Source organism: Nanorana parkeri, unplaced genomic scaffold (assembly GCF_000935625.1).
Source record: "Nanorana parkeri isolate BGI_ZX_2015 unplaced genomic scaffold, ASM93562v1 scaffold21, whole genome shotgun sequence".
Classification (NCBI taxonomy): domain Eukaryota; kingdom Metazoa; phylum Chordata; class Amphibia; order Anura; family Dicroglossidae; genus Nanorana; species Nanorana parkeri.
The window spans coordinates 2,018,625-2,029,591 of record NW_017306289.1 but is presented as its reverse complement, the minus strand read 5'-3'; the positions used below and the strand labels follow the sequence as shown (position 1 = coordinate 2,029,591).

At 39.6% G+C, this 10,967-nt stretch overlaps 1 protein-coding gene across 1 annotated transcript in view; it reads left to right on the top strand.

Annotated features, from left to right (window-relative positions):
- Positions 1–9,200, top strand: part of KIAA1211L (KIAA1211 like) — a 57,016-nt gene extending 47,816 nt beyond the window's left edge. Inside the window, exons 9-12 of the mRNA XM_018562828.1 lie at positions 255–1,668; positions 4,996–5,177; positions 6,701–6,836; positions 8,733–9,200. Coding sequence (XP_018418330.1) covers positions 255–1,668; positions 4,996–5,177; positions 6,701–6,836; positions 8,733–8,878 — 1,878 coding nt within the window. The 3' untranslated portion in view covers positions 8,879–9,200. The remainder of the gene's footprint in view (positions 1–254; positions 1,669–4,995; positions 5,178–6,700; positions 6,837–8,732) is intronic.
- Positions 9,201–10,967: the final 1,767 nt, after the last annotated feature.

Genomic DNA, 10,967 nt, shown 5'->3' with positions numbered 1-10,967 from the left:
TATTGTCAATGGGGTCCCACCACATACAAAAGAAGAAAAATTGGCCCAGGGGCAGGGGCAGGCACAGTGATTTTGCTAATTATACAAAACTTTACATATTTGCTTGCTCCTGTACAAAATCCTAAACTGGATGGATCATGGTTCTGCCCCAATGCAACATATCGCATCTTTTTATGTATAATACGGATAGTAGTGACGTTTTCCATAAAATTAGGGTTCAAATCTAGTATCATTTCTGTTTACCTCTTCCTCAGGCATTGCAGGAAGAATCTTTTGCTGGGTTGAATAGTATGGAAGAGGAAGATGTTAAAGTACCTAGTCCTGAAAAATCAGACAATGCTCCTGCTAAAGCCCGGACTCCAAATAAAGATGATGTTGACAGTAATGGCAGTTCAAGTACAAATCCCACATTACTGAATGTAGAAGAAAACAAAGAAGTAGCTTCTAAGATTACAGTGGAACGTGAATCACAAAATCGCCCAAAAGAAGTGCAGGACCCATTAGCTGAACTCAGATTACAGTCTGAGAATATTTTAAGTGGAAATACTGTAGCTCTGAGAAAACAGATCAAAGTGTCTGATGAATTGGTGGGTGAGTTAGATGTAAAATCAAATGAAATGACATCTAGCAATCTGTCTGCCTTAGTTAAAAATGCATCACCCATATCGCCTTTACCGAGCGGCAAAAAACAATCAATAAAATGTGTTGACAATAATGAAAAGCCATCTAATACACATGAAATAGCCAGCCCAGTAAGGACTACTCCTTCACCTCACTCTGAAGAGTCTCTGCACAGTCGGAGAAGTATTTCCCGTCATTCACTTTCTGAAAGGAGTCAGAATACCTTAGAGCAACTCCTCTCTGATAAAGAAAACAATACAAAGCTTGGGAGCATGGATAAAAAGGCAGAAAGATCTCCTACAGAGGCAGGTACTCAGAGGAAATTCTCTGTATCATCTGCCTGGGAAAGGCCTCGGACTAATAGTTTTAATCTGAAGGCAAATAGTGAGGGTGATGCTGTAAAAAACACCAAATTGTCTCTTCCAAAACCTGGTGCGTCTAAAGCCGAAAACACAAAAGAAGATGACAAACCTGCTGCTACTGCCCAAACTGAGAACAAGCTCACAGGTAGGAAAATGGAGACATTAACTGACCCTGAGGCTGCGCCTTCAGACAAGCCTTTCTCTGGTAACATTACCTCAGTCCAGAGCACAGTGCCAGCTGCCAGTGATTTATCCATGGCTACAGACATCCAGACAGTTACTGAGGACAAGAACCCTTTTTTTAAGTTAAGACCCACATCGCTATCCTTAAGATACAGGCAAGGCATGAGCCCAGTCATTGCCACTGTGAACAGACACAGCGCGGAATTTAAACAGGAAAAAACAGGATTTGTAGCATTGTCCAAAGATGAAATACATGAAGCTGGCCACGTAGACCTCACTGCCAGCTCTAAAACTGAGATAAAAGAAGATGGTGTTAATGTTGCAGAGACTAAACCGCCACTACCCAAGAAACCTGTACTGCAAAATATTACAGTTGCAGATAATAACACAAATATAGAAATGACAGAAAACGAGTCCATTCAAGAGAAAAAGTCAAAATCACCTGTGGTAAAAAGTGAAAGGAAAGTGTCAGAGAGAAGACCAAGTGTGCAAAAAAATATTGGTAAGCTCTAACTTCTATACGTCTCTATATTTCGGTAGCTTATGTTTCCTTAGATGCGATGGTTTCATTAGTTTTCTTTATTTACAATTGTCTCCCTTTTTTCCCCTGGTAATCTTCGAATAACATGTATCCAATCCCATCATGTTTACGCTTTCTTCTCCTCTGTATCTATAGAGGCAACCATTGTTGCCACACAGCCTGGATGTGATAAGGACGATGCATTTGTGATGAAATCAGCAGGTATTTTCTCTACTTGCTGAAAATGTTCTTTGTCTGAAAAATGAGACCTATGCAACCACATCTAAGAACTGTAAACTGTTGCTATAGATTTTTTTTAAAAATTTGGGTTTAGATAGGCGCCTTGGGCTTTTAAACCATCTCAAATGATTGTAAATGTGTACAATAACGTTTGTTGATAATGTAATACTAGTTCATAACACATGGGTACATCTGCAGGCCCTAAAAACCCTCTTCCTCCCTGATAACTTTGCAGGGTTTCTTATCCCTGTGCTATACTATTTCTAAATACACAGTAACAGCCACTTTGCACAGACCCCAAGATACAAAAGGCCAATTTGGCAAACTGTTGTAGGAGAAATATTGATTGAACGGATTAAAAATCCTCCCGCCTATGATAAGCAGAGCTAGCAGTGTACTCCTGTGCCTCTTATCTCCTCCATCATCTCATCTCTAGTACAATCATTCAGCAAAGCCCAGCTTTCATATTTATGACCAGATCTACCTTTACTGCTGCATGACTGGGGCAGATCATGCAAACATGTCCGCCTGCACTGCCAGTTAATGGGCACCTATAGAGCTGCCCGTTGTGTCTGTATGGCCAAAGATTATTCCAGATGCAGTAGACAGTAATGGGTGAAGTGGTGCATGGGCTTCTTAGACATGTGAGGCCTGGTCACAGCTGTGACATCGTGCACAACTGTTCTAAAGCCATTGGTGCCCCCTACCTCCAGTAATCCCAGGATTGCAGGCTTTTGCTGCTGGTTAGAATTTCACATTTGTATTCATTCTAATTTTTCCTTTTAATACAAAAGAAATTAATAATGGCCTCCTGTAAAATGAGAAATGGTTTGGCACATATGTTTTGGAAAGACTTATGCCAAGTTAGCAGTCCAGTGTTTGTCTTATTGCTCATTGTAATGTGATTATAGATCACAAATCCTGGGCTGACAAGTATGCAAATGGTACAATTAGTCACACTTAACAGAAGGTGCACATTTCCATAAAGGTTTTACAAACATGTCAATATAATTTTAGAATTCATGAACAACAAACATCCTGCTGACTGTCTCATTCCCTTTAAATAATTTTAGCAATTTGCAACCGGTAATGGTTGTGAATATGAATTAGGCATTGTAAATTGATAGAATACATTGGTAATAAACTATACTTATTATAAATATGCTTTGAGCAATATATTATAAAACATATAACTCCAGTGTCTGCCAAATGGTTTATGGTTGCATTGAGATTTAGATTTAAAGTAAGTCCTAAGCAGTAAGATTACTAAAATGTTTATTTTCACTTGAACTGTACCTAAAACATGAAATATGCACACACACATTATTATCTGATTGTACTGTTTCTGCATTCTCATCTGCAATCTTACCAGAAACTATATAGTGTAATGACCTGCCTAAACAATTCAATTGAAATAATGTCTGGTCAGGCAGGCCCTTACACTACATAGATGTCAAAGGACTGCAAAGTTTGCAGTGTGTTCAAGTCTGCCCAAAACGGAAATGTTAGACCCAATGATAGGAGTTTTAATATACCTCCATGGCTCCACTAGTGATTTTAGCATATGAGAATGTCATGGCAACATATTTACAATGAACTGTGTGTGACTATTCAAAGCAAGTCAGCAGTGCATTCTGGAAAGTTTCCAAGGTGATGAACAAGGCTGTTGGATTTGCTTCATTAGTATTTGTATTTGTGAGAAGGTAACTAAAAAGTCATATACAAGGAGACTAAGGCTGGGTTCACACCTAGGCGTACCGTGCCGCCCGTTTTTACCGCGATTCGCGGTTAAAAAACCGTGCGACAAACGCGTGTTTCCGAGGGCTACCTGACTGTATCCCAATGGATACGCGTGGCAAATACGCCCCAAAGAAGCTCCTGTACTTTTTTGGGTGTAGGGCATTTTACAGCGCGTTCCTACGCGCTGTAAAACGCCCAGGTGGGAACCATGCCCATAGGCAATCATTGGTTTTCACATGTTGAGCGTTTTACAGAGCGTAGGAACGCGGTGTAAAACGCCCAGGTGTGAACCAGGCCTAAGAGAAACACACAATGCATTTACCATATCTTAGCTAATTGCAGTGTCTCTATAGGCATGCATTTAAAGTGACAGGTATATGTACTCGTCTACTTATGTTTTCTTAACCGTGCAATGTAACTTAGCACACAGTGTAGATAGGATTGCGTTTAGCCCTGAAAGATGCACACTTGCCTGTATCCAAATTGTAGTCAAACACAGAAGAGGTTTTCTATTGATTGTAGTCAAATGCAGGAGAGTTTTCCTATTGGTTGTAGTCAAACACAGGAGAGGTTTTCTATTGGTTGTAGTCAAACACAGGAGAGGTTTGCACAACATACTCGCGTATTAAGGCACAGTTACCTTACAAGTGTGCCCGTCTCCAGCACTGTTAGATCAATTTTCGGTGATCAGCTCTGTCCCTCGCCACTGCCATCACTATCTCATAAGTCCTTTCTCGGAAGTCTTTTTCGGCCATTTGGGGACCACTGGTGATGAAGCTAGCCATATAATATGCAAATTTCGGCCGGTTGATCAAGAAATTTGCACTGTGGGTGCTGAGCGCAGGTGGCGATTGGTAAATCTTTGAACAAACAGAGCATGCAGTCAATCAGCGGCCGCTGTCAGAATACAATGAAGACAGCAGGAGATTCATCGATCAACGTTCGTAAACATTGATGGTTGAATCTGTTATACTTTCTTCGTTTAGCCCGCAGGTTGAAGGAGAAAATATTACAGTGGATGAGCAGCTTTACATCCGCTGTGGCACCCGGTCCATTCACGGCATCTTAGAGATGCCGTGAATGGGCTGAGTGTGTACACTACACGGTGCATGCAAAGTACATTGTACACAAAAAGTAAAAAAATCGAGGCCTTTTTTTTTTTTGGCAGAAGAGACTTTGCATGTCTTTTTTTGCCAGAAATCCCCACCTTCCAGCAATGTTTTATTTTCCTGACTTTGCTTCTGCTTTAATACATTAGTGGCTGTATGATTGATTGATTTTGCACTGAAATACTTTAAATATGCTGGCTTTCTGATTTTATGTTACCAGATAAGACCCCTCCTGATGTCTTGCCAACAGAGTCTGGTAAGGGAAGTGAGAGCAAAGTGCATCAGCCTTCCTGGATGTCCATGGCAAGACAGAAACAGCTCAGCTTTAAGGATGAACACCCCATCTCTAATCAAAGAACTGCAAACCAAGAGGCTGACAAACAGAACAAAGAGAGGACAGAGGTGATTTCCTTACTATTCACGCAGCATTTAGTAATAGAACTTTATCCTGTGGGAAACACTGTTGTTCTAGCCTCTGCATGAAAGATACTTCTTTTTTTCATCACACACATTAGCCTTTATTGTGGAGACAGATATGCAAAAACAAGTTTGAATAGTTAAAGGGAAACTCCACTATCAGTGAATTATAAGTGAACTACTGAAGGGTGGTGAGTTGTAAGTAATCTGTGATTAACACTCATTGTATATCATTTTTCTTTGAATCTGTTTGTTTAATATTCCTTACCATGCACTTACTGGATCTATGAGTTAGGCTAATGAGTATAGGAAGTGTTTGAAGGGGAATATTAAACATTTAAGGTCTGATTTAAAAAGCAGCAGTATGGCTGTGATATAAAAAGAAAAAAACAGTACTTGCACATTCATGAAGTACAGCAATCTTATTTATAAATTTGAATTGCTCTCAGCTGGCTCCAGGACTCTGATGGAACTTGTGAAAAAAAAGGAAAAGCCTAATCATATGACCTGTGAAAGTCACAACTGGCCCTTCAATTACAAGAACTCTGCTGCAAAAAGCCCACATTTTATCTATGGGCTTTAAATTGCAAGCCGTGGTGTATGATTGATAGTGGGTAGTGATATCTGCTCTCCTTTTTAAATGAGCCCCCTGGTAGTATTCCCAAAGCACTGTGGTATATGGATGCTGTGGTGTGTCCTAAAGTCAGGTGAACTCCAAAGGAATTTACTAAAAAAGGTGAGAGAGAAGGACCACACCAATATGCATTCCCTTTAAAGCAGAAGACTAGTGAACAGAGACATGCAGGATTCATTTACACACTGAACTTTTCCAATATCCCGAACAATCATGCTTAGTGAAGGATTGCAACTCATTTACAGGGTTATTCACAAAAGGGTGAAGAAGAAGAACAGGAGAAGTGAACAATCTAGGACAACATAGCTGAACTGGAAAGTGAGATAAATTGGAGAATGTTTCCAAATCAGTTATGTTGTCCTAGATTGTTCACTTCTCCTGCCTTCTCCAATCTCTTCACCCTTTAGTGAACAACCCTGTTAGTATTGTCCTTCTCTATTTATATGTAAACGCTCATTCATGCATATGCTCTTTTAAACATATTTATGGGCATTTTCTGCATGCGTGTTATAGTTTGCGTTAATTCATGTGCCCAATTAGTATACAGTAGTTTCCATTTAAACTAGCAAAAACTAACAAAAGGTGTGTGTGTTTATGCACAATGTGTAATTGAATGTGTATTATTACACTTCATCTCCAGCTACACTTTATGCAGTATTTTTGTAATAAGTATTAATATAAGCCCTTGTAAAAGGACACATCCACTGATAGCAAGAAGAAATACTTAAACATGCAGACAAACAGCAGACAAACCACACCGGAGCGAATATGGAATTAGACATAAATATCTGGTATGTAACTTGTTTTTCTTGAGAATGCATTTAAATGACTTGCATTAGTACAAAATGTTCTGTTCTTCTCCAATCCGTTTAAGGTTCATTTAAAGCAACAAGCTGACCAAATCCAGAACAAAACTACAAACACAGCAGTTGCAGTTGTTCCCGATGAAACAAAGATTGAAACGATAGAGCCAAGACAGCGAGCAAACACGTTACCGTATCCTGTCCCTGGTAAGACGGTAGCTGTTACTGGTTGCTGCTTCATTTCTGCAGATCAGAATTCAGAGAACACATTCATATTGTGCTCGTTGGCAGACTCGCAGTGCAAAGAGCAGAGATGATGTTCAAAGAGCAGTAACCCATAGTGGCCAATCAGATCCAGCCTTTCATTAGTTTAGCGCAATCAGAGCAATGTAGAATGTAGCATGTGTTTATTTAGTAGGCCTGCTGATTCTCAGAGATCTTTAATGACACAGCGGGGAATCAAACTCCCTGCCTTTTCACCCAAAACAGAAGGTCTATATTTGGCAGACTTCTGATTTAAAGCTTATTCTCAATCAGTATGATTTGCATGTGTGTTTGGCGGACAAACAAAGATATCTGGTCCATACAAATCAGTGCAACATTCATAAGCCAGACTGATCATTTCAGATCTTGGGATTTTGCACCTGTATATGCCAATTTTCTAAACTGAAATGACGCTTTTGCCATACATGAAAAATGTTTTACATTTTACCTAGTCCAGTTATTATTAGAAAGTGAGAAAGCAAGACCATTGTCTCCTGGAGTAGACAGACACACAGCACTGTTAAAACTGACCTGGGACCGCTTAATGGTCTGTGTCAACAGGCTTTTTTACGCTTCAAGCCGGTTTTGCTTTCCAATCTAAGTCTTTAGGTATGCTAAGCCCACTTGAAGCAGGTCAGAAGGAGGTCAACTGCAGGTCAAATGCACCTGTCAAAGAATTCTGAATATTCTCAGAAGCATCTTAAACTGAAGTCAGACTAAAAAGCTCTCCAACACCAGTTGCTATATGCTACGCTGTCTGGCTCTAAACACGGATATCAAGGATCAGTTTGTTTTGGCACTGATTTAGCTGCTATGATACCTATGATATCTTGGAAGCGGACTGATGGGATCTCTCTGCAGAACTGGTAGCTTTTGTTGACAATGCTGTGTGGTCCTTCATGTATAATTTAGTGTTGAGACTAAGGTATGGGTTAGGGTTTGGGATGTTTGAAATGTACTTAATATGTTAAGTTTTAGGTTCATTTTAAGCATACCTTTGGGTTTAAGTGGTAGGGTTACGTTTAGTGTTAAAGGAAACCTGTACTGCATAAAACAAAGGGACTGCTAGTGAGTTCTTTCCATAATTCTAGTTTCCAGGCTGTCAACCTGGTCCAACTACTTCAATTTTTTTATACAGTAATTGCTTCTATGTGTTGAGAAATACACAAAACCTTGGTGTTTTTTAGTCCGATGGCCAGTCATGGTATAGGTAGTAGTAGTTAGTCATAATTAAGTGGACTTGTTTACTAATGCTAAATATGTTTCTCAGCTTATCCAAGATGCTTCTTCAGTTATAATGAGTATCAGGATCATACCCCCAACATTTCTAGACGCACAAGTAATTCAGTCACCCTAATCAATTCACCATGGAATGTGTCAAGGCACATGTTGATTGTCCAAGAACAGCATGAAAGTTGTGGAACCACCCTGTTCTAATAGGATAATTCCCTTCCTTGGTGTTAAGAAGTGTGTAAGAGGTGTTAATCCTTGCATTTATGTGGCTGAAGATGTGGATTGTCAAATCGCTGGAGTAAAAATGTTAAAACTGTATTTTAAGGGGAAGATAGATGGTGTTGAAGGCCTCCACCCCCTAGGGATATCTCCAGTTTAATGTAAATGGCTTTTTTATGCCTCTTTCGAACCAGTTGTCCTTTCTGACCAGTGTGACAGAAGACAACTGGTTCGCGAGAGGCATTGAAGAGGCTTGGATAAGCTGCAAAATGTCTTCAACATTACAGGACAATTGCATTTGAATGTGACTTTTAATAGCCACATGGAAACATTGCATTTGTGCCTTTATAACGCATCTGTCAATATTCATTTATCTGCCTTTCACAGGTACTCAGCTGTCCTTACTAACAGAGAAAGAAGAAAAAGTTACAGTCAAGCGCCCAACCCTTTCTGTGTCTGAGCAACCATCTTGGATGGAGCTGGCTAAGAAAAAATCCCAGGCCTGGAATGACATGCCTCAGATCATCAAATAGGAGAAGAAAGCACTCCTCTTTCTCGTTTATATACCCAAAGTTGACTAGCTGCCAGCAGACCTTGTATAAGCACAACTACAACTGATTAAGGAACCTCCATTCGTTTTTATCGATCAGTGCTGTTACTTAAGGTGTAGAGAACATGTTAAATTATAGATCTATGCAATATAGGAGCTTCTACTTGTACATTGTTTTCTGAAGGTGTATGTTTGGAAAGTAAAATGGTTTTACCTTACCCAAAATACTTTATTTTTAAAGATTTGACTTGTTTGTTTTTCCATTAGATCATGTGTGGCTTTAGACTGTTTTTGTTACCGTGCACGAGGATGGCAATGTAGAGAATTTGTTCTGGTATGTGTGTTCCCCATTGCAATTGTCCACTCCAAAAACTTGCCCCTTCTTGCTCTCCTGGGGTGTATTCCTCCCTGTACACAAACTACCCAGTGCTACACTAGGGTGTGCAGGACCCACCAAACAGCACAACACAATATGTTTTACAAAAATATGATCGAATGTATGCATATATTTTGGTGGCTACCAGGCTTTAATACTGGCTAAACAAAGCAATTTTCAGCCAATTTTAACCAGATTTTCAATTGCAAAATCACCAAATAACAGAAACCAACCAATATCTTCTATTTACATGAATGTGAAATATCTTAGGGGATGGTGGTAGGTTGCCTTGCTCAAATCAGTTGTTACTGTGATAGTTGGTCAAAAGTGCCTGAAAATTGCTGTGTGAATGCATAATCTGTCAGCACATATGTAAAGTGGGCATCTTCAGGTGCCTGCACATATTTTCACCCAGCTTGTAAAGCTCCCCATTTGGCCCTAGAGGTCGGGAAGCAATAATATGCAGAGATGTCTTCAGGTCCTAAAATTGTGGTTGAACTTGACCTCTTTTTTCTTGTGGATATCACTATTGGATAGTGAAACTTGTCCTTCATAGTTATGGGGCTACATGGGAAGAGTCAAGTCCCCCCCCCCACTGCAATTTCAGGATCTGAAGCCACTATTTGCATATTTGAGGCTAACTTTAATCACTGCTTTAATGTAAACATTTCTTTCAAATTACATTTAGCGAATTAAGCATGGTGCAACTGCTTCAGTAGTTTTTTAGTCTGTAGATAAACTGTCAGCACATATGTTAAGTGGGTATCTTAAAGTTTATTGCACATATTCTCACCTAGCTTGTAAAGCTCCCTATCGGACCCTGAAGGCCAGGGAGCAATAATATGCAAAAATGCCTTCAGGTCCTAAAGTTGTGGTTGAATTTGACCTCTCTTGTACTCTGGATATCACTATTGGATAGTGAAACTTGTTTTCAATTTCAGTCAATATTTGCATATTCGAGGTTCACGTTACACACTGCAGATATTATAAAAACTTTTGTCTCATTAAGTACAGTGAAAATTAAGCATAAAACTGCTTTGGTAGCTTTTTAACGTGGAGAAAAGCTGTCAAACTAAAAGCTACGTACAGTATTTACTCATCCTTCATCTGTAGAGCTGAAACGTTGCTCATGCCTTGACAACTGATTGTAAGCAGAAATTATTCTGGCTGAAAAACTGTCCATGTGCCACCACACTACATTTGTGTGTTACATATTGTGGGGACTCACTTATGGTCAGTGCCCACCAATGGATTCTTTGGTAGGTGTACAGGTTAATTCTTAAGAAAAATGAAAATCCCCTATTAGGGGCATAATAACATGGTGGGGATCCGATCTCCCTCAGCCCCCCTTGTGTAGTAACATTGAGGGGACCTCATATCTACAGTCCTCCAGCAAAAAGATGACATTTCTAGGCTGACCAGTTCAACAGTGAACTCCGGAAGTAAGCAGCAGTGGATTGTACTGTAAGGCCATTGTATGTCTGAGGCCTAGTTGAAGTTGCAGCCGCTGTGACTCAAATTCTTAGTTCAATGCTTGCATTATACTTAGTGATCTTGTGTTTATGTTAAAGAACAACAATACTATTTCTTTGCATACAGTGGGAAACAAACAAGTAAAATGTGCATGAGTAAGTATATTCAGTTTATGAATTCCTTTTCTGTTTTTTTGTAGAATATTTCTTTATTTTTTTTTTTC